This window comes from Gallus gallus, chromosome 5, assembly GCF_016699485.2.
Source record: "Gallus gallus isolate bGalGal1 chromosome 5, bGalGal1.mat.broiler.GRCg7b, whole genome shotgun sequence".
NCBI classification, from domain to species: domain Eukaryota; kingdom Metazoa; phylum Chordata; class Aves; order Galliformes; family Phasianidae; genus Gallus; species Gallus gallus.
In genome coordinates this window covers 55,115,575-55,139,846 of record NC_052536.1, presented here as the reverse complement: position 1 = coordinate 55,139,846, position 24,272 = coordinate 55,115,575, and the positions used below count along the sequence as shown (strand labels likewise).

Sequence of the window (24,272 nt, the reverse complement as noted above, 5' to 3'; positions counted from 1 at the left end):
AACCAGCTGGATGAGAAAACTAAAGATGTGTAATTCTCATAGCTCTTTTTCCCCTGTGCCAGAGGCTGTTCTCAGCAGACCTGGGCCTATGAGATCTCAGCTACCAGCTTTAGCTCCGCAGTGATGTATTTAGTTTTCTCATACCTCACATCTGCAGCTTCTCCCAAACCCTTCCTTCTCTGTGCCTTTTTTTATAACGGGTGTGGAAGAGAAGAGCTGTCTCTTGAATGATGAAGCACATCATTTTACATCAGCTCCACTGGCCAGCTGCCAGACATGGTGGAATCAATCCTCTTCCACGAAGTCATCTCTAAGTAAGTATCACTGCTCTTATATACGTTTTTCATTTGATTTCTAAGCACTAATCAAGCCCTGCTATAAGAGAAAGGCAGGAAGACTCCCTTTGCTCTCTCTACTGTTTCTCCCACTGCAGTGTCCCCATGAAACTGGGAGACTTGAGCAGAATCACAGCAGGGTAGCAAAGGCAGAAACTCTTCCTGAAAGGTGCCAGAGCTCCCTACTAGAAGGAGTGCTCATGAAGGAGGCTACCGACACACTTTTTACTCCTGCTGAGCCATGACTTTTTCCTCCCAAAGAGACCAGGCGCTAGAAAGAGAAGCCAGCTGCAGTTCATTATCAGGGACTCACATGATTTCACCTATAGCAAGAAAAAAAAGAAAAAGACTAAGAAATTGCGTAAATATCCTCATGGTTGGATCATCCTGCACAGGCCCCTGTTTTATTTTATTTTTTATTTCCACCCCTGTCAAATGTCCCTCACTATCATTTCACACTTGGTTTCAATGTAGTTGCAAAGGTGGAGAGGGCAATTTCATTGCTACGCTGATCTTGACCCCCAAGACCCAGCCTTGCACAGAGACAGAAGTCATCCTCCCAGGACTGCTGCCAGAAGAGATGCAGGCAGCGACTCTTGAATCTTTCAGCACAATGCACTTGGTTTGCGGCACAGGGTCACCGCTGTGCTGTACAACACTACCCCCTTGTGATTTCTCTTGCTAACAACACGCTAAAGTGCAGTTCTTTCCGGAGTGATCATTTGGCATGAAACATTCCCTTCCCGAGCAGCACGAATCCTACCACTGCACAGCCGGTGTCCTCAGCGGGAACCAAACAACACTATTTGATATGTACACATACATTTTGTTTTCAGTGAATTCCTCTCTTCCTGTTTATGATTCTGTACCTGCTGCTTCAGGAACTTGGACAGGCCTGATAGTCCCACCTCCTCCAGCACATGTTGCACCTCTCCTCTGAATGCAGAGTACAGTGCAGAAATGCCAGAATTGCTTGTGCATGTTTGCCGTCATCTTGCATTTATTTGAGGTGCAGATGATCAAGTCCAGGATGCTTTAATTGAATGACAGCATCTTTGCCCATGCAGTTCATGGCTGGGTTCTACAGAGACCACAGCTCAGCTGGAACAGCTGATTGAGGGCTGCAGAGATGCTAATCCACCTCTTACCCCAGTACAGCTGCATGAGCGAAGCACCCATTGTGATGGGGCAAAAGCAAGGGCAAGCAGGCATGGTTGTGCTGGCAGCCACCAGCTGCACTGTCTCAGATCAGTCCCTAAGCCCAAACAGCTGGACCCTTAGGAACAGAGATGTACTCAGGGCCACGGCACCAACATGGCCCACAGAAAACTGCATGTGACTTCCTGAAAAATCAGACTGCTAAATGTCTATAATGGACTTTGACAAGTGGAAAAGGAAGAGAGGCATTGTTTTATTATTGTTTCGTTCATCAGCAAACACTCAGGTGTTTGAGTAACATGATCACTGTTAAATGCAGGGTAACTGTTTCAAAGAATCGTTGCTAGTAACTGAAGAACAATTTATCTTCATTAAGCATTGGCTGCTCTTATTGTTTGTTGCCCAAATTAAGTGCAACTCAACATTCTGTCTGCAACATTTTGGTGCATCTGGGATGACATCTTTACTTTGACAAGAAACAGAGTATGTTTAGATGTCAATCTTCCACCATGGTTTCCTTGATATCTAGTGTAATCTGTGCATAAATTCCCCTAAATACTTCAAAGAAAAAGAAGGGCATCAACATAAGTAACAAAGCAATACAGGAATAGTTTCCCGAGTGCTCTCTTGTTAACAAATAAATCAGCCACAGAAACAGATGACAGAATTCTTGAACAATGAACTGGAAACAATGAGACTTGTGTTCAAGCTCCATCCCTCCTTCAGGAAAAGGTGTGGTTTGCAATGACATGAGGCTGCTCGGGGTTGCTGGAGATTCAAAAAGCAGTGAGGGAAATCTGAGGAATGAAATACACAATTTTGGTTCAGGAAGTTCACTTTAAAAGCAATTGTCATCACAATACTTAGAAGAAATAAGACAAATTTAAAGTCCAAGTAAGCACTCAGACCAAGAACATATCAACAGCAGTTTTAGGACACCTTTAATCTAACTTCAGACAGTGATAGCAGGGGTATCTGAGATGAACCAGTCATGCAGAGGTCCCTTTATTTATTGGGGTGACATCACTACCAAAGCAAGATTTACCTGCCCTGTTTTAGAAATCTAAAGGCTGAATTCTACCACCTTTTCCGCTCCATTAGCTTTAAGGGGAATCAAAGGCACCAGCTCAGAGGAGCTCAGCTCAGCTGCCTATCCTTGTCTACCTTTGGTCAGACGGATCCTGGCTGTGGAGAGTGAACTGTTAAGATCAGCATCAGAACAAGGAACCTTCCAAGCCTGGAAGTGGGACAAAGAGAGCACACATGAGAGGGTTTTTTCCATGGCACTCTAACCTCAGTGCAGACAACACAGTATGCTTTCATGATAACAGTTAATTCCTCATCACCCCATCCCACTGTTTTTGCTAGATCATCTTCCTAACATGGATACCAGCATAACATGTGGCTCAGATGCTTTCACCACTGTAACATGGCAGAGGAGAACTGAATTTTAGGCCACTACCACACTGACATTTGTTTGTTTTCTCTCTTTCAAATACTCGAGGACAGTGAACCTCACTGCAACGTCAGTGTGCCAGAGCAGCTCAGATCAGGTCCACAGGGATACTTCAGTGCCTGAAAATACACAAAAAACTCACTTATATCCTTAAATGAAACTACGTGCATACGAAACTACCAATTTCAACCTCAAAACGGGAGTATTTCCACCATTATCTGCTTCGGATCAAAGCTTTATAACCCATTCCCCTTCCGTCAGGTGGGTGGGTGGTTTTTTTTCCCCTGCTTCACTTCAGAACTCTGCAATTCACAAAGGCTGAACTCCACAGCCTGTTTCCTTCCTAATCACAGAACCCTGTTAGGGCATGCAGAGAAATGGCTGGATTTCCCTTTTAAGCCCAGGCCTGTCACTTCCTTGAAAAATAACTGCAGCAAAGGAGAACGAACAGCTCTTCCAGCAGCCCTGCAAGGCTTCCTGGTGAGAAAGGGCAGAATCCAGCCTTCCCCTGCATTTCGAGGGCTGCGTGTGTTTTAAACAAAAACTTTCCCATTTAAAGGGTTTTTCTGTTGCGGTGAGATCTGGCTGGGCTGATCTAAAAGGGAAGAGTAAAGTGAGCGCTGCTGGAATGGGAGGGAAGGCAACGGGTAGCAAAAAGAGCGCTTTGAGGAGTAGCCACACGGACGCCTCAGGGCTGAGCCCCCCCCCGGCCCTTGCTGACCCGCGGGCTCGGCCTGTGAAGCCCCGCCCAGGCCCGTGGTGAAGCCCGCCCCGCCGTCGCTAAGCTCCGCCGCCAAGGGAGGAAGCGTCGCAAAAGCTGACAGGAAACTTGGCCGTGCGTTACGACAGCGGCGGCCGCGCTTGGCGGCCGCTGGATGAGCGGGGAGTGGGAGCCGCGGCGCTGAGGAGACGCGGGGTGAGCGGCGGCGGCGTTGGCGGGCGGGGGGGCCGCGGCGGCCGCCCGGGGCCCGCGAGGGACAGGGAGAAGGGCCCCGGCGGCGGCGGTGGCGGGGGGAGCGGGACGGCAGGAAGAGGCGGCGGCGGGGCGACGAGGCGGGGCCCGGGCACCGTCTGTGCCTTTGTTCGTGGCCCCCCCACCCCCCCTCGGCCGCGGCCCGTGAGGCCGCTGCCTCGGCCTTTTCCCCCCTCCGGTCTGACGCCCTCTTCCTCGGTGGGTTTGTGTCGGTCTCTCCCGTAGGATATGGCCGAGGTACCGCCGGGGCCTAGCAGCGTCCTCTCCCCGCAGGGGGACACGCTCTCCCCCTTCCCCGGAGGAGGAGGAGGAGGGGGGGGGCCTGCTTCCTCCTCCTCCTCCTCCTGTTCCACCTCCTCCGCCGCCGCCGCCGCCGCCTGCTCCGGGGCCCAGGACGAGGAGGCCGAAGAGGAGGAGGAGGAGGAAGAGGAGGGACCCGCGGGCGGACGGGAGCAGCAGCGAGGAGGAGGAGGAAGCAGCGACGGCGGCAAGGGGGGGCCGCAGCAGCAGCACCGCCTCCACCACCACCACCATCACCCCCCGCACCACAACCACCAGCTCAACGGCCTCATCAGCCCCGAGCTGCGGCACCTGCGGGCCTCCCTCAAGAGCAAGATCCTGGGCTCGGAGGCAGGGGCAGCCCCCGAGGGGCTGGAGAACAAGCGAGCCAGCAAAACAATGGGCTCCGGACAGCAGCAGCAGCAGCAGCCGTCGCCCCCGGCCGCAGCACCGTGCTCGTCCCCCCTTCCCAACCACCTCCCACCCCAGGGAAGGACTGCACCCTCTCCTCCTCCTTCTCCCGTAGCAGCAGCAGCAACAGGGGACAGGAGCCAGCCTGCTGCCACAACTACGACTGCTGCTAAGACTGCAGCCCGCAATGGGCTGGCAGGAGGGACTGGCTTGGAGGAGGAAGAGCAGGAGGAGGGGGATGAAGGTGGGGAGGAGGAGGAGTCCCTGCTGCTGCTCTCTAGGTCCTTAGCAGCAGGCTGCAGTTTGAAAGGCTCGGGAACGGACTCTCAGCCCGAGGAGGACCTAACGATACGATACGTCCGATACGAATCAGAGCTGCAGATGCCCGATATCATGAGACTGATCACCAAAGATCTGTCTGAACCCTACTCCATTTACACGTATAGGTATTTTATCCACAACTGGCCACAACTTTGCTTTTTGGTAAGTGCTCAGGGGGAGAGGGCAAGAATTGGGAGTGGTTTAAGGCTGGGGTGGAGGCATGATTAAAGGGCTGACATGTGGAAATACTTCTAAAACTCTTTTTATGGCTAAGAGGGAAGGCCAGGCTTTTTGGAAAGTATGTAACACTAATGAATTCTCCTTCTCACCTGAGCCTGTATAAGCAAAGCTTATGTCTGACGTTCTTACATTCATTAGTACACCTTTTCAGTGGTGGGGAAAGGGTTTGAACATAGGGCTAGGATCCAGGAATTCAAGGCTTCTAATCTTGGTGTTGACATTGACTTCTGCGACCTTTGGTAGTTCATTTTGTTATTCTGCCTAAGTTCCTAGGTTTGTATTTAGAAAAGAAAGTACTTAGTCCACGGGTATCTTGTGAGTGCTTAGTAATTCTTGCACAATGGTTCTCAAACTGACTTCAGCATGACTGGCATATGAATGTTGACATGTGTAGGGGCACTGTTGAAGGTTTGGTAGACTTTTTTTGATCTGTTTGCTTACCTTGAGAATTTCGAGTACAACTATTATTACTTTTCAGGTGTGGTGGTGTATGCACCATACAGAAATTCTCATTTTGTTTAGGTTGTCTTGCAGTGCTAATGATACCCTTACTGTTGTATTCTTCCTACTGCACTGTCAAAAAGATTGTTTTAGTTGTTACCAGGACTTTCTAAATATTTAGCACTTCTTATGGAAAGAGAACAGCCAGACAGTTTTGGAACGTGCATCTCAGCTGACAAGCATGCTGTCAGGATAGCAGTCCATGCACAGGTGTATGAAACTGAGCATAAATTGGCCTGAGGGGTATGTATGCACGAGAGGGGGGATTAGCTGTGTTTGATTTACTCATTGGAAAGCTGATCTGTAAAACAGAATGTTTTGGGAAGCGTATGGTGCTTTCTCACTCAAGTAAATGATGAATTCTTTTCTTTTGATGCTTCAATCAAGGCAGGACACCACTCTGACAGATATGATTTAGCCAGAGCCAAGATACCCTTTTATTCAAGGGTACCTCTGTAAGATTTTAATTGGATGTGAGTACAGAAGGTGAAGCTAATGGAATCCATCTGGCCTTAAACTTACTAAATGTTTTTAGTTTAGGGTCTGGTGTAATTTATAGCGGGATTTATATGATTTATCGGAGGGTTTTCAGAAATGTGCCTCTTACAGTCCTGAACAGGGAATACAGTAGGATTGATTACAGGAGGTTGACCCAGAGTGTTACCATCTGGAACAACATAAAAATAAGAAAATACTTGAAAACATTCTTCAATATCTAGTCATGCTGATCAGAGTAGAGTGGTAATTTTTCAACTGTAGTGTCTGCACCTCGCTATGTGTGTGACTGATTTCCCTCATCTTGGAAAGAAATGCTTTTGAACTACAAATGTGTGTATTTGCAGCATCAGGTGTGCCCTCAGTAATGCCAGCATGGTGTTGGATACTATTAGAGCATCGTGCATCTCTTTACTTTGCCACTCAAAGAACAGTGGCAAACTGTTCAATAGCTCTAAAACAGATTATTTCTAATATATTTTTGAATGCATTCAAGGAGCAAGGTTTTACTCAAGGAAAGGAAAACATCCTAAGTCTATTTTGTAGTGGCAGCTTCTTTTAATAGCCTTGAACAATCAACAGAACTTTATTTGAACTCTGTAATTTTACTCAGTTTTGCCATTTTTTTGAAGGAATGATAGGAAGTGTGTAAAACAGTAGAGGAGAAGATGACTAAAGCTGTTAGCAAATAATTTTACATACATAATAATTTGAAGCTCTTCCAGTATCTTGAGTCATTTGATGTATTTCTGTGACTGATTTTGGTGTTTTTAAGGCTTGTTTAGTGGCTGTCTTGAAGACCTTCTGTTCTATAAAATTGAATTTGTTCCTGCAGTTAATGGATTCTCGAACTACTTCTATCTAATAACTCTTTAAAATATTTATCTTCAGCAGGAACTGCGTATTCCAATTAGCAAGAACAATGTCAGGTTGGTGATCGGAAGGATAGCGCCTGATCCCACACAGTCATTTGTCTTTAATGCCTCACAGCCTCATACCGTTCTGGTTTCAGGTTTTGCTTTGGCTTTGATTCTTCTTGGGTGCAGGGGTTAGACTGTAACTTGCCTGTGTTTGAGGGGAAAAACTGTTGTATTTCTATCAGTTTAGTTGCTGAATTTCACCATCACTACTCTTCTTGAGGCCTTCCAATGCGTACTCCGAGGACTTCATTGCACTGTGATGGGCTCCCTTCCTCAACAACATGAAGGGAAAGAACTAATTCTATTTAAATGGATAGGATGTCTCTTTTCCTTAAATGATCAGCAGTTCTCCCTTTCTGATGTATTCAGTAAACAATCTTAAATGTTGTAATTCTGCTATGTGGCATTTTAGATACCTGATGATGCAGAGCTTTTCCAGGGGAATTAATACCATTATTCCTCTGGATGATGACCTCGTGGGTTTGAAGTTTGCTGAGCTTTGGCTTGGCCTTCGCAAGGTGATGTGACTTAACAGCTAGTGCCAATCATAGGGCTGCTTGCTGCTTCTTCTGGTTCCAGCATCTTGTCCTCACTTGTGCAAACCTTTAGTTTATCTGATTTGGAAAGTTAAGCTAGCTCTGACACCCAACCATACATCTATACATGTATGTGTGTTTGAAAGGATGTAAGTGTCATAGAGATAAATTTCGTTTGGTTTAGCTCTCTAAACATATTCATAGCAGCGTGACACAAGCACTGGTGTTGATGCAAGAAGAGAGGTGAGAATATACAGCTGGAGGGAAGGCCTGGGACCAACCCTCACCGATCACTAACATGGTTTTGCTGTATCAAACCATTTCCTAGCTATACACTCAAAAACAAGTTCACATTCTACTTTCCAAGGGACTAGAAAAGCAGCAAAACCCATCATTTACCATCAGATGAATCTGTGTAACCGTATTCCTGGCCTTTCAGTTAATGCCTTGAGAATACTTGATAAACAGCTCTGGTATGGGACACTGCTGCATTATCTGACTGAGCTGTAGCAAGATAATAGCCTTCTCCTCCAGAAGTTGTGACTGAATGCTTAAGCTTAGATTCCTCCTGTCTTTGGAAGAGCAGGTGTGGGTGTGCTGGGTGTGGGTGCCCTGCAAATGCTTAGGTTTTATTTGTTCCCAGGAGCTTTGTCAGCCCGCTTTCTCTTCAGATGACCTCCAATAACCACTCTGCTGTCAAAGATGAGAGAGGAAAGGGCTATCTTTCTGTTTCACATCTTGAAGCATTGCCACAGCTTTGTCCCCGTATTGATTGTAAGTGCATTTTTGAAGCTGTAGCTATGTTTTCAAATGTTTTTGCAGATTCTAGGAAGTGTTCAAACTCCTCCCATTTAGAAGTGATAAATTAAGTATTGAAAAGAAATTGTTTCCCAAATACTGTAGCGTGGGAGAGGTGAGCTTGGGAAACCTTGCTCTGTTTCGAAGTTTGGGTAAGAGGATATAATAACAGCAGAGTTCTGACTGAGTGTTGTAATCTCTCCTTTATTCATTGCTGCGGAGTCACTGCACTGCTCAGCTGCCTTTTAAGAAAAGTCTGGAAAATGCATGCTTTTATTGGGTTCTGAACTTTGCCAGTAGCTATAGCAGCAATTATAATTTAAACTTTAGCAATTTTAAAATAAGCAATTAATTCCATGTGCGTGGTTTTAGATGGGCTGTAAATCCTAAACGGCCATGGTTAAGATCCTTTTTTTCCTACTAATATTTTACTTTTTGTGTTACTGGATTTCATTTACAAGTTTCTATGCTTCACGTTGAAATTAAAGACTTGTAATCAATCATCTCTGTTTTTTCAGTTGCAGAATGCTTGGGGGATTAAAAGAAGAACCAGAAAAGTTAGGGTACTGCGTGGGGAGTCTTACCAGCCTCGTGGCAGACCTAGGAAGGCATTCTGTCATATCCATATTCGCTCCCAATTTGCAAACTGCTGCAGCTCCTCTGTATTCCAGTTTCCTCTTAGGAATGATCATGGTTTGAGACACTTGCTGTGCTACTTCTTCCTCCGGCAGGCTTTGTGAAGGGTTCAGTCTTCGTAGTGTATGTGTATTTAACAGCAGCTAGTGCAGCTTTTCTGGCACTGAATTGCACAGGAAGGAATTACTCGTGTCCAGTTTCATAGAGTGGAAGCAGGGAGAGTGACTTTGTGATTTGCCCAGTGCTGTGAAGAGCTCTGACTGAACTGCCAGACTCCAGGTTAAAACCATTAGCCTAAATGTATTCCTTAATAGCATTCGGTAACATGATCGTTAAATGTAAGCCAAAGATTCGTACCAAGCTGTTCCTGTGATACTCTGGGATGGATTTTAGTGCCTGTGTGGAAAGGGAACCTGCAGTAGTGCAGGTTCTACTGTATTTGAATCGCAAACTATTCCTCTTTTAGGGGCAGGTTGGTTGGTTTAGTCATCTTTAAGTGGGGACTCTGGGTCCAAAAGGCACACTGAGGCAGTGGCTGACAGAAGCAATGCCACCTTTGCCAATGAAATTATGCCAGTTGTTTAATTATAAGAGGGGCGATGTTCTTGCTGATTTATAAACATCTGTGTTAACTCTGGTCATGTGTGGTTGCCATACAAAGGTTTTAAAATCCAGTTTGATTTAAACTTATGAATAAGAACAAAGTTGATGCAAATATTAGATTTGAATATGTGCATGTTAATGTTGCTGAGAATTTAGGATTGAAGTAAATCTTTTAGTACTCCATGGGGCTTATGATATACAATGGTAACTTGGGCTGAATTCTGTTAGTGGAAACCTGTATGTTTAGAAGTACTCTCATGTACTTGAAAACTTGAAAAGAATATTTGTCCTATGATAGTCTTCCCATACATGATGTTGTATAGGAACTACTTTTTCTCCTTCCTTCCCTCAACTCTCATTCTTTTTTCTTTTCCCCTCTATTTACACAGCTAAACATTTCCCAAAGAAAAAAGATGACCAAGCTTTACTTCATATTTTGGATTTGTTTCCAGCTTTACGTAAGGTTGAAGAGAAGGAGAAAGAGAGGAAAGGCAACAGAAAAGCTCAGATTGCAGTGCTCAGTATGGAAGTGGAGCAGTCAGAGGTGGAGGGGCAGACTCACCTGCTCAAAGGCAGAAAGGCAGATTTAAGTGTTCTAGGAAGTGGTAACGAAGTGATACTGTATGCAACTTTGTGGCAACATCAGTGGGAATTTCCTTTGATTGCTGCAACAAAATTATTTGCTGTTCATTTAATGTGTAATGTAAGTACATGTTTAATGAAGGTAGGTTTTTTTGGAAAGTAGTTCTAACAAGAAAGAACACAAATCTGTGTCTGAGATGGTGCTGCTCTTGAATGGTGAGGAGGAAAGGAATCGAGTGCCAGTTCGTGCTGTCTCTTTTTTTTTTTAAAGCAAGGTATAAGATTACATCTAGGTACTCAGCATAATTATAGCAGTGTTATGAACAGTCTGTCTGATGATACTCTTTAACTCCCTGCTTTTCTCAGGTCTGAGCTGAGATAGAAGATTTGCCTTGAGCTGATACTTTGCATGCAGTTTTTGTATAAGTACAGCTTTTCTATGAAATGAAGGTGTGTTTTAGAGCAAACAAAAGACTGCTTAGAGGCTGTATTTCAGTCCTCTTAGATCATGTTTCATTTGTTGTTTTAAAAACCACTGGTTTAGATTGTTCAGAGTTGTTCTTGGGTGCTGTTAGAAAAATATATTTTTTTGCCAAATGAAAACTTTAGCTATATTTATAATTATATTTGCCTGACAAGCTCGAACCATATTAGATGTGCTGTTAGGCTCACGCTGCATCGCAGTGTTTTGGAACTGCAGCTCATTCATTTTTGGGCTGCTTCCTGTCACCTTCTAATGGGCTTCTGGCTGACAGCTGGCTTGGTTAATAACCCACTGTCCAAATGGAGAGCTGGAAGACATCACACTTCAGGCAGAAAACCTGCAGATTGGTGCCTGCGGTATGATCTCTATCTAAGAGCCTTCTGCCTATAGATTCTTATCCTACAAGCTGCACAGAAAAACGTTCTGTTTACAGAGTCCCTACCAGAGACTTTGGGGAGACGAGCACTGGAGGCCTGGTAATACTGGCTCAGGCAGGTCTTTTTTGTTTGATGTCTCTTAGTGCTGTGAATTTGGATTATCCAGAAGCTGTTGTGCTAGCACATGCTTGTGCCAATCATGTGCTGTAGGCCTGGTTTAGGAGGCACGCTTGAGTGGAAGGCTGGTTCTCCCTGCAGATACAGGTCTCAGAGTTCCGAGGATCCACTTACACACCCTCACACAAAGCAATTTTCAGCTTCTTTTTTATCTGTCAGTCTTTCTCTGAATAAACAGTAATAATTCATACTCTCTTTGGATGCTGTCCTGCTCTGTAGCATTATTCACTTTACTGCTGTAGGTTATAATGTCATTAGTCTCCCATGCTGCCTAATCCTTCAGTTAACATGTGACTTTAGTTACTCTTATTCTGTCTCTAATGTATTTCATGGTAGATTTTGTGTGTGTGTGTGTGAGCACAGTGGCTGTGTGAATGGTTTGATAAGTGTTTGGGGAAGGGGTAGGATCTTTGGGTATTTTTTTCTTCTTACTATTTCAGAATGTCTCCTTAACCACACCTTGTGTGGCGATACCATTGGATCTGTCAGTGCATAGCTCTTAGTAAATAAAATCTCAGGCCAGTGAAAATGTGTGAAATTAACTGTATGCTTTTTTTGTTTGTTTGTTGCTGGGATGTCCCATGGCTGAAAATGACTGTTTCTAAAGATCACGTGCAAAGACATTTGTCTTTGATGTGTTATGACCATGACATAAACACTAGATAAAACTTAAGTATATTATCTACCCCAGCCCTTGCACTTGAAAATTCAGATCACAATAAAGAACTTTTTACTTTGTGGCAGCCCATATGGAAGGATCTATGCCTTAACCTGGTCGTTAGCTCTTTTCTACCCCTTTCTGTCCCAGGTGTTCGTATTGGTAGACTTCACAGAGTAATACTGTGATTCTCTCCTGGACAATTCATTGGCTGTTGATGGACTGTAATTTTATTTTAATATGATAGAGAAATGAGAGACACTTAGTCTTGTTTGTAGTTCTGGAAACGTTCTTAAAACTGATGTGGTTGTTGTACTCAAGCAAATTTTGTACGGCTGTTTCATTTTAAATGTACTGGTTTACTAATTCTGGTAGCACTGCAGATCATAAACTGAGAATGCATACCTGTATGTTTGTCTTTAAGGCCATGGTAGGGGAAGAGTGTGTAGGTGCCATCGTCTGCAAGCTGGATATGCACAAAAAGATGTTCCGCAGAGGTTATATAGCCATGTTAGCAGTGGATTCCAAATACAGAAGAAAAGGAATTGGTAAGAAGAGCCTTTTTGTTGTTATTTCTTATATCCTACATTGTTGGGGTAAATATAGATGCATAAAGATTGAAGCAGAGCTGCACTTCTGGATGTGGTGGTTTGCTGTCATCCCTGCCTTGCTCATGTACACAACCTCCCCCAGTATCTTTTTCCATTCAGCTGAACTAACCCTAAGTGCCCATTCCACACGAGCTTTACATCTGGTTTATGAAGCTAAAAAGAAAGGCATTCAGCAGCCAACCTTTGCAAATTACCGCTATCAAATAACAACTGCAGGAATTGCTTTTCATTTTTATATGTGCTTTCATAACTTTGTCTTTGTTGTGTTCAGTGCACACACACACACACACACACACACACACACACACACACACACATATATATATATTTTTTTTCCAGGGGATATGTCCCCTGGTTTTCCCCTATGAATTATGTGTATATTGCCCACTGGGGAGAATGTATGTAGCTCATTGCTGTGTTAATGCTTGAAAATTAGTTGTGTATTCCTACTTGAACAACCAAAATGGATATCTGTTTTGGTGGGAAGTCGCACAATGAAATAAACAGCTCTTGGCAGGGAGCTGCCTTCCCTCATTGATCAGTTTTTGCCCTGTTGGAAGGGATTTTCTTCCTTTAATCAAGCCAACTAGGAAACCTTGTGTTAGAAGTGCTCTTAGGGACCTTAATTCTTTTGAGTTAATTATTGTGAAATTACATTTTGTAACGTTTTTAACTTGAAAATTATCATGACCATCTTGGCACTTGCCATTATTTTATTTTGATGCAGTTCAGAAGCTCTTATTGGTGTCTGTAGTGGAGCAGAAGGAAGAGGATAGTGAGAAATCATTCTCTCCTTTCCTTTTAGCTGAGTCATGAAGCAGCCTGCTGTGGTTTAGTTGCAGGTGCTTGGATTCATAAGTAAATAAGAACTAATGCTGTTCTTAAGGTCTCTACAAGATTTTTCCTTTGCTTTAGTCAGATCGCTATTTTAGAGTTATGTAAATAAATTTTATACTTAACATTTTGCTTACTTTAGTATTATGTAAATGCTAACATCTATCCTGCGTTTATCATCTTGCTGTTTCTCAAAGTATGCTGTTAATCTGAAGGTGTTTTGTATGCAGTACAGTTTTGTTCAGTGAAAATCTTAATTGATTAAAGTGCTGAGGATACTTGAAAACAATCTCTAGATTCCTTGGGGTTCTTTTTCCTTTTCCTTAGCCTTCTTATGGAAGTGACATTTATGCAATTTCATTGAACAGCAGTTTTTTCCAGTAATAACTTTGAAATCAACTTTCAATTTCACCCCAATTCTACAGACAGGTAGGGATATCGCATTCGTAGACTGTTGTGAAATAGATGAGAAATAATGATAAATAATTAAATTAATGCTTGACTGAAGGGAAGGGGTGGGCTTCGACCACGTTATTAGTTACTAGCAAATCCAAATGGGGAGTGAGCTGCAAGAAAAGTGGTTTCATAAGTTCTGTTGCTAGTAGAAGTATTTGTTTTAGTAAGAGGAAATTCCCTTGGAAGATGAATGCCCTTCAAGTACATGCCAGCAGATTTTGCCTTTAAATGCAGCAAAAGGGAATGAATCACATCTTGGAAGGCTATATATAACACCATGTTAAACATAGAAGTCTGTTTCTAATATCCTTGTGTTAGAAGACTTTTGCGTTCAAGCTGAGTCTCTGGATAACTTTAGGGATGATTTCAATATTCAAACTTGAGACTGCAACTTGACTGCAACTTCTTGTTACATTCTTTCCTCCCTAATTTCCCCTGGTGCCATGGCACATAGGTAGCACAGGGTAGTTGTATGTAAACTGACATCTCTTGCACCTCAATTCCAATTAATGCTTACTGAAATTTGTGTTTCAGGTACAAACTTGGTTAAGAAAGCTATTTATGCTATGGTGGAAGGAGATTGTGATGAGGTAAGATCTCATATTCAAAACTTTTCGTATTGTTTATGGTTTATGTTCTCCCATGTGTGAATTCATTTCACAGGTTTGTCTTTTAATTTCACAGGAATGTGTTTTAGGTGGGAGGTGGGTTAGTAATGCGCTCTTTCTTTTATAATAGAAGGGAAAAAAGCCTTAAAAACATATGGCATAAATAAAATAACTTTGTACATTTGTCATGAATATATTCAAGTGCAGTGTTTCAGGTTCTGTTTTACTGTGCAAAGCTGCCTCAGCCTTCAGTTGTTGGCATGTTTTCTTCTAAAGAGTCAAGTTTAGGTTCAGTTGATCAGTGTAACTTGCATGTTGTTGTAATATTTCCATGCTTTCAGAATGCACAGAGGTGTTGGAACAGTACATGCTGTAATGTTGCAGAGGATAGTTTTATTGCAGCAAGTAGTCGGGTTACTCTGACAATGCTGAAGCTGTATCACATAGCACTAAGTTCTGATGATTTAGCATGGCAGTGAAGGAAAGTGACTGAATTACTGTCAGGCTTTTTCTCTGGCGTATTTGTTAGTCTTTTCTTTTACCAGATTATAGTCCTATTTTTTTTCCTTTTTTAATGTATGAAGCAACTATCTTTACATTCCCTGTTTAACTTGTGAGGAACTCCCCTTACAACCGTTCTCCTCAATCCAGTTATCTGATTCTTTAACTTTCATCTGCTTGCTACAGTACCATTGTTAGCTTATTCCTGACATCTGAACGCTGTGTCATTTCAATGTATCATTATTAATGATCCATTGTTACCTCATCTCACTCCATTCCCTCAGTTGTCCAGTTCATAGAATCATAGAATTGCTCAGGTTGGAAAAGACCTTAAAGATTATCAAGTCCAACCGCAACCTAACCATACTACCCTAACTTTTACAACCCTGTGCTAAATCATGTCCCTGAGCACTACATCCAAATGGTGTTTAAACACATTGGTGACTCAACCACCTCCCTGGGGAGCCCATTCCAGTGCTTAACCGCCCTTTCTGTAAAGAAGTTTTTCCTGATATCCAACCTAAACCTCCTCTGGTGCAACTTGAGGCCATGTCCTCTTGTCTTCTCACTGTCACCAGTGAGAAGAGACCAACCCCACTCTCACTGCAATCACCTTTCAGGTATTTAAAGAGAGCAGTTTTCTGCTGTCTTTTTTTTCTATCACTTGTTGTATTCAGGCAGTGTACTGCAGTCTGATAGTTCTGTAATTATTTCAGTTCTTTGTTTTGTGTTGGTGCTTTTATCATATGTACTGTGCTTTACTCTTATTTTTCTACTTGCTACCTTGAACTTATCTTTTCCATTGCTTTCCACTGTAGTTTTGAATTCATTTGCAACTGTTACGTATCTGAGATTTGAGGAATGAAGGGAAAAAAAAAAAGTATATCAGTGCTCTCATCACACTGGGAGAAATGAGATGCAGGGTCTTGAAGCCTACTGTTGTTAGAGAGTCAATAGCAGAACTTGTGTTTCTACCTGGGCCACCAGAGTTGCAATCCTCCCTGTATTATGTATGAATGTGTGTACTGCTTCTCCCATAGCATTGTTTTTATACTGGACTGTCTTAGAAGTATACACATAATGAGCTCTCCTGTGTCATTCTTCTTCCCCCCCCTGCCTTAATAATAATGCAAGAGTCTTTCTTACCATTACTTAAAATAAATGTGGTGAGGATTGCAGGCTACTCTGCAGTAAGACCTCATTAAGCCTTAGTCATAGATTTTGATCTTTAGTCTTGTGTAAATGCTTATAATAAAATCGTAGGTCATTTTTCAGGCTTTTTGCTGTCCCTTTTTAATCCAATGTACTTCAGTGCAAGCTCCTTAAAATGTGTGCTGGATGGGTGCAGGCATGTTTCGTTCCCAGTTTGGAAATCGCATAACAGTGTTTGTGGGATGATGATTCTAAACTAATCATGCCATGATTCTTGGGGGCTTTTGCATCAGAAATGGGGACTTGTCCAGGCAATGAGGAGCACAAGCAGAGTGTATTTCTGACTTCCTACTACACCAGTTGGCAGAAGCATACCCAGAGTAATACAATATGTTAATGCTTAACATACAGGTAATGTACAACCAAATAGGAAGCATATTCCTTTCCTTTGGCAGCAAGTATAGGTTTCTTCCAGGTATGTGGTACGACAATAACAATGTTTACTTGTTGCACGTGGTAGACTGCTGAGAAATTGTCAGTTGTGACCAGGATTTGAAAGATCCAGTTAGCCACCTGCTATTTAAAGCTCTCTGGCAGAGCTGAGAAACTTACCCTCACCATTTGTTACAGCAGTTGCTGGGGGGGAACAGTTTCTGTTCATCTGATTGATGCCTGGCTGATGAAGCAGTGCGTGACAGTGACTGCTCTTTGTGAGGTGTGTAAATAGTTTCTCTCTGCTGCTTTTAACATGTTTTTCTACATCCCTTAATAAAATCAAAAGCATGATGGAAATACAAAGATGCTGTTGATACAAAACAGATTGCAGTTCCAAAATACTCTCTTGAAACTTGCTTAGAAAATCATTTAAGACAGGAGCATGGACCTGTGATTGTCATTGAAGTTTTCCAAAAGCTGTTTGGAAACTCTTCCCTTCAATCTAATAACAAAATAGTTGCAATAAACGTATTTAATAACTTGTGACATATAATCTGATAAATGCTTAGCTCAGTGTGGTCCTTCATAAAGTAACATAGATTTTAGACTTCTGGGGTATCAACACTGAGTGTTGCAAAATGTGTGTGCACCAACTCCAGCAAATAGAGCATCTGGCTGCCTTTTGCATGTTTGCTTGGTCTTTATGACAAGCACTTCTCTTAAGTTATGCTACTTAAGATTGTCATACAGAGCTGTTCCATCCTTTAATCAGAATAAGAAAAGTTGTTCACACGTAGACTTTCCATCTGTAACGAATGACTGTAAGTAATCTGCATATGATTATTTACCTCATGTTGCATTATTTCAGCACCTTATAACTGCTAACTAATCAAAATAAGGCTTGAATAAGTGGAACTCTTCAGGGCTTTTCTGGCAAAGTGTGGAAAGGAATTGTGACTTCTTGATTCTGTAAAATCAGATTTTTTCCAACTTCGCCACTAGGTGTGTCTTTCTAATTCAGTACCGTGCTTCTAAGAGTGATGGATTTTTATATAATCCTATTTGAAATTCTCAAACTCATGACATCTTTAGCTTTTCTTAATCTACAGATCACTTTGTATAAGTTTTATATTTGTGATACTGCATATCTTTAATTGTTAAGTCAGTCAGTCTGATGAAGGACACTGGACAAGCACCCATAGCTCGAATCTCATAATATGCCGAGCTTATTTGTAGGAATAGCGGCCTCTTCTGTGAGTGCTGAAAGAGTATTTTCCTTATTAGTTTATTTGATTTGGCTATACTCCATGATTTAGTTTCTGAACTTGAGTGCATTCAGGGTTTGAGCTGAAAAAGCAAGAAAGCTTGACCTCCTTTTTCCTTCGGTCCAGGTAAACTAGGTATGAGAAGGTAATAACAAGAAACATTGTATTCCATTCTTACAAGAGATTCTATGATTCCTTTTTTCTAAACCAGCTAAAATTGAACAGAATTGAGATGATAACTGTAAGTTTTTGATATTTTGGGGCATAAGGGAAAATAATGGCCTACAGAAAGTTGCAACTTGTGCAGAAAATCGTGTTCAAACCCAGTCAGACCTTACTGATCTACAGGAGCAGACGGGTTGCGTAATGAGAAGATTTGATAGGCACATCTACAGAATAAAATAGACTGGTATTAAAGGTAACAATTGAAGATTTTGAGCTTGATTGAAGAGAAGAATCCTTCACAAAATCAGGCTAATGAAGCATGTATAAAACTTAGGTGTTTCCTTACTGGATTCAGGAGTGTGTCTGTAGCCCTTTGTGGGATCAAGACACTATGTTGAGATCAGGGAATTATTTTTCACTGTGCTAAGTTTCTTAGAAATACCAGAACAAATCCTTTGCATTGGCTTTCAAGATGAGCATTTGCTCAGGTGCTAGGATTCCAGCAAACCTGAATTTCAACATATAACCCCTCCCTTAGATCTGCAGTGTTGGAAGTCTTCTAGCAGTGCAAGGTATGCAAGCTTGCAATTGAATACAGACATGTCCTATCACTCTGCCAGAATAAAGAACTTCAGTGCAAGTGAATGCCATTTGTAGCCAGAGTTTCCTGCACTGTGGATTTACATGGGTCAGATTTCCTGTTTGGCATAATGCTTTATTTTAATTTGAGCTAAGAAGTTGTGTGCATACTCATGTAGAAAAGAGGAGCTCTTCAGGTAAACTATCGCGTTTCCATAATTGGTGGTAACTTGAAAGTTATTCGTTTTAATAGATTGAAGTTGGTAAGAGTTATTGATCAAGTTGTAGAGCCTGATAGTGTTATTGCATGAGGTGCCAGCAAGAGAAATTCAATCTCTAGTTCTTCCCATAAGACCAAGAATTGAATTTGCTTGTCTTAGGAGTACGGGTACAATAGTCTGTCCTGTAATATAAGAACTATGGCTATTAATATTTTAATGTTTGTTCTAGGAAAACAAACTTCTTTTAAGTCTTATTTTCTTCCAGTGTGCGTTGTTCAGTGGATTGTTAGCTCCAGCTTTACAGTTCTTAAACATTCACACGTGTAAAAGCACAGAGGGAATTGTCCATTGGAATGTGGTCTGAGTGGCTTGAAACTTAAGTAATGCTCAAATGAACATGAATAGAGCAGATTTTTAAACCTTACTGAAGGAGATCAGTATAAATGCTAGTAACCTCAGACTGCAAAGAGCAAACATGGTGGAGAGAAAATTGAGAAAATTGAGAATTGAGAAAATTGAGTTGTTTTGTTGAGTGTCCATCAGCTTGTTTAATATGTGAATGTAGGTGGCTGTGGGATTGTATGGGGTCTTGTCCGCTTATTAGTTCAGTCAGTGTTCTTGAGCAACTGTGGTCCATCCTTAACAGTAGAATCTCTGAATAACTGAGGTGGACAGCAGTGAAAAGGCAAAACAAACTCTTAGTGTTTGGAATGGGTGCATTGCTTACCAGATGAGGTGTGCCATAGGCTCTGTTCATTGTGTTTGGAGAGAACTGGCAAAAATAATTCAGGGGGATGTACTTCAGCAGTTTAACTTCTTGTTAATGCCAGTGTAGTTTTTGGGGGCAGTACTTGAGGCTCCTGGGACATTTTTCGGTCTTTGCTTTCCATGGACTACACTTGGGTTTGGTGTGAGCTATTGGTGACAGCTCTTCCTGCAACTGTGGTGTTGTCAAGATAGAGAGCCAAAAAAAAAGAAAGGTAAAATAAAAAGGAAAGAGCTCCTCTTTCTTCCTTGCCAGGCTAGTTGGGAACAATAAATGACCAAGAAGTTTTAATCTTCTGAAACCAATGCATTTCTTGAAATGTCATTATATGCCTTTTACTTGCTCACTATAATCAATTACTTCCAGCCCAGGCCTCTCTTGCAACAGCTTTGCTCTCTGTAACTTTTGATGTGCCCATTGGCATTTGAGGAATATTGGCATAGGCACTGAAGCACTGAACAGGACCTTGTGAACCTGGGATCTGCCTGGTGTGTGCACTCTGGGTTGAGTCTGGGGTCCTTGTGCTGAGCGCAGATACGTGTTACAAACACTGGATCTGATGGCAGGGCATAGAAGGAATGAGTTTGTATCTAGGTCTGAATCCCTCAAATTAGAGGTGGGAGATATTCAGAGATGAAATAGAACTCACTGCATACCAAGTTCTTATAATGTGTAGAAGCTCTGGGCAGCTCTGGTGGTTGGAGACTCTGCCCATGGCGTGGGGGGTTGGAAACTAGATGGTCATCATGGTCCTTTCCAACACAGGCCAGTCTATGATTCTATGATTCATTCAAAGTATGTGTTTGTGTTCAAGAAATGTATAGTTGTTATGCTGAGGGATGTGGTTTAGTGGGAGATATTGGTGGTAGGTGGATGGTTGGGCTGGATAATCTTAGAGGTCTTTTCCAACCTTGGTGATGCTATTGTTTGGACCCTGAGCTGTTCAATTGGTATTCTTATTGTTTTGTTTTTTACTACCATAGCTATTAGATAATGGTTTGAAACCCTGTTCATAGCAAACAAAATCTTGATATGAATGAAACTTGCTTACAACTACTATTGTTAACTGCTATTTTCTTTTAAATGTGAGGACTGAGGGGGGAGTTATTTGTATAAACAAGGACAGGAATATATTGATTCCAGTAATTGCTCTTAAGTGTACATTTAAATACCAACTTTGGAATTTGTTCAGTTGTAACAGCTTTCTCATCTATGCTTTCTCTTTTTTTCTCTTGAAGGTTGTATTGGAAACAGAAATCACAAATAAGTCTGCTTTGAAACTTTATGAAAACCTTGGGTTTGTGCGAGACAAGAGGCTGTTCAGATACTATTTAAATGGAGTTGATGCACTGCGTCTTAAACTATGGCTGCGTTAAAAGAAACCATCACATCAAGCAACTGACGTCCCAACAGCGCAGAGTTGTCCTTTGCATGCAATGCAATTTGTACAAAATTGCTTTGCAGGTGGACTTAGTAATTTCCATGCAGCTCTTATCTGTCAGTGTCTCATTTGAGTGTCGCACATATTTGTTGCACTTTGGCATGGCGCATTTGTTCCGAATTAAAGCCGATTGTTTCAAACTTGGAGTTCTTTTGGTACCAGCAAGATGTGCCAGTTGATAGCCAAGATAGGTTCGTTCATTTGCAAGTCTACTGACTGTATGACATACACAGTGAACATTTTACTGAAGATCCTGTATGTGGAACGCAACTTTTGGTTCCAGGAAAAAAAAAAAGCCAATGTAGATTGTAAAATTCTATGAGTATACTAACATTTCATACAAAAAAAAATTGCCATAGTTTTCTGGAAAAAGGCTTCAATTTTAGGTTTTATTTTTCAATATTGAATTTTCCATTCTTAAATATTGGTACCTCAGTGATTAGTGAATGAAAAAATGTATTGTAGGGTGGGGTGTGTGTTACAATGAGTAACAGTAACAATTAAATTGCGTCTGCCAGTGCCTGTATAGATAAGTATATTTGTCTTCACCTCTAAGTTTGGAGTGCATGCTTTTATTCTTTTACTTTCTTCAATTGTCTCTGCAAGAAAAAAATCTGCTTTTATTTAAATTCTGGATTTGATAATAAATTATTTCAGATTTTTATGATTTGGATACTTCTCCCAAACGAGGGTTTGGAAGGCCCTTCTTTTCTTATAGCAGGAAATGTAAGCTATTTTGAAATCCTTGAGTAGCTGCTAAAAGAGAACCTGATGTTGCCAGTAAATCTCTGCTGGTTTTGGATGCACTTTTTTCTTTAAAAGAGTGAGGGACTTTTAAAAGAGGATATAGAAAATTAATGTAAATTGGTATGATTTTATTTAATCAAAATTATCACTAGAAGCTCTGAAAAACAGCTATTTTAAAATAGTTTGAACAATTTTTTTTTTTCCAGATTCAGATTGCTTTGCTTCAGTGTTCTAAAATGCTTCAATCTTTGGTTCTTGGTCTTGGAAATAAATTTCAAGGTGTATTGTATCCATTTTTAGCTGCTCTCATTTTCTCTAAACTTACATGAGCTAAATTATTGGGGGATGTTTTTTTTTTTCCTTCCAAAATCAAAGTGATGGGAAAGGGATTTCTCTTTCTCTTCCTCTTCCTCCTCCTTTCTTTCACTTTCTGTCTCAATTGAGTTTACATAGGTTTTACCAATGCCCATCAACCTGTTCAGTAATTACGGAGTCTAAGCTTTCTTGTTCAGCGTGATTATATAGCTCAGTTCTATGAATCAGTTGGTTGGGATTTTTATTTTTATTTCATTTTTATTTTTCCTCCACTTTGAAAAAGGTGTTATTTGACTTCTGGAAGAATCTGTGGGGGGAAGGAAAGGATGAGCTCTCAGTGAATCTGCTCTTTGGTAGTTGAGCGTACTCTTCAGATTTGCCTTACTACACTTATTTTTTTTCTTAAGGGTTTGGTTTGAGTCTTTTTTGTTGTTTGTTGTTTTATTTTTATTACTTACTGTACATTTAAAAAAAACAGAAACAAACAAACAAAAAACCCTACCTCCATTAGCATGTGGAAAAGATCCCTGTGCAGGAAAACTGGATTTAAAAGAAAGCCTTATTTTGCGCAGACCGATCGCATGTGGTGATGGGCATTTCTTACCGTGTACAAATGATGAGTTGTATTTGAAAATAAAGACTTGTAATAGAAATTGGCCCTTCTGAGTTTTCAGCCTGGAGACACTGGTTGTGTTTCTGAGAGGGCTTGTTTCCCCTCGCAAGGAAAACTCGCTTAAAATGGTGCCTGAATCAGTGCTGTGAACTGGAATCTTATTTGCAGAGTTCAGAGCAAAGCCTTCTGTTCAAATTTCCCCCACTGCTCTGGTTTGCCAGTTATTTAGAGCAGTTCTTCAGGAGGTGAAGGCTTAAGTGTTGGGAATGCTGAATTGATGAAAACAGGCTTTTCCCAGATGTATTCAAGTTGTCTGGGAAGTAACGCCTGCTCTGGCTAGCTTGAACTAAGGAGGCAGATAAGAGAAGCTTCGTGCCTTGTTAGCAGCTGCTGGGCTGCAAACTGCAGAGTAGGCTATCTTGTGTGTCTGCTGATGTTTAAAAACTGAAAAGCCAGACAAGCAAGTTTTCTGGAGGTTAATATTTAAGCTGTGGGTGTCTTGAGTTTGAGAGCAGACTTGAAACTTAGCCTACATCACCTTTTGTGAAGGTACTGCCGAAAAATACCATCACTGCTGAGCAAACTTCAAATACAGCTCAGTTCATTGTAAGGAGTAATTCATTCTCACCATGCCGTTTTTGAAAACGCTGCGCAAAATAGGCGTGTGTTTCTTTTCAAAGAGCACATTGCCTGAAAGGTTCTCATATTGCTGCTGTGTAACACACAGTTCACTACGGAAGATACTGAAGCTGTATGCATTGGCTTATATTAAATGGAACAGATTTATTCTCTGTGTTGCTTGGAATTGGGTCTCAAGTGGGAAGTCACGAATTGCAGAGAGATGAAAACAGATGTTCAAAACAAATCTAGCAAGGAGAAGTTTGGTTTTTTTCTCATGTCTGTTGTTCAAACACAGTCCGCTCCCCCTCACCTTTTGCATTGACAAATCTAACTAAGGAGTCAATCGTTTTTGTTTGGATTTGCCCAAACGCTGCTGTTTGCTGACATGTCAGGTATGGATGTTTGCATTATGGTTTGTTTTTGTTTTTTTTTTTTAAGGAAATGATCAGGTTCATCACCTACAAGGAAAGCAGGCATAGTCTAATTGGCATTGCATAGTGCATCGCAAACTTTTCCAGGGCACCGCAAGACATTGCTCAAACCGAGTGCTTTGTTCAAAATGTTCAGGTCTTGTATAAGCATTGCAACCTGTATTGGAGTTCAGGTATCAGACGGGCATCTATGGAAATATCAAGTGTATCTCCAAATACTGGACTGCTGTTTTGAGTGGATTATATTCTTCTGTCCCTTTATCCTTTTCGATGAGAACAAAAACAGTGGGGTTATGAAATGTACAAGCTGTCTAAATACAATGCAGTCAAATAAATGGTTAAGTTGTTTATCTATTTCCTTTTGGATGGAAATGTTCTAATGATTGTTTTGCTCTGTCTACAAAACAGTGAATGCACAGTGTTTGTATGAACTTCAGTTTCGGAGCTGAACTGAGACGGAGGCTTTTTCCATGTGTGCTAAGTTATGGTGAATATCACTGCACTTTTCCCGGAAGATAGGAGTGGTTTTATTATTAATTTAGTTATAACAGGCAGGAATCGGGAACTGCTT

General features: G+C 41.6%; 1 protein-coding gene and 1 long non-coding RNA gene across 3 annotated transcripts; one reads left to right on the top strand and one right to left on the bottom strand.

Moving 5' to 3' along the window:
* Positions 1–1,724: 1,724 nt before the first annotated feature.
* On the bottom strand, positions 1,725–3,725 carry LOC112532494. Of its 2 annotated transcripts, XR_005860173.2 has the most exons (3): positions 2,840–3,725; positions 2,539–2,730; positions 1,725–2,290 (listed from the first exon to the last, which is right to left on the bottom strand). It is a non-coding gene; the product is annotated as an uncharacterized LOC112532494 (long non-coding RNA). The 2 variants fall into 2 exon arrangements; XR_003075346.3 differs by having other exon boundaries at positions 2,658–3,725.
* Positions 3,726–3,799: 74 nt separating this feature from the next.
* Positions 3,800–24,055, top strand: NAA30 (N(alpha)-acetyltransferase 30, NatC catalytic subunit). Its single transcript, XM_040701430.2, has 6 exons — positions 3,800–3,865; positions 4,148–4,206; positions 4,258–5,095; positions 12,365–12,488; positions 14,376–14,431; positions 20,772–24,055. The coding sequence occupies exons 2-6, from the start codon at positions 4,151–4,153 to the stop codon at positions 20,907–20,909; spliced, it is 1,212 nt and encodes a 403-aa protein (XP_040557364.1). The 5' UTR covers positions 3,800–3,865; positions 4,148–4,150; the 3' UTR covers positions 20,910–24,055.
* Positions 24,056–24,272: the final 217 nt, after the last annotated feature.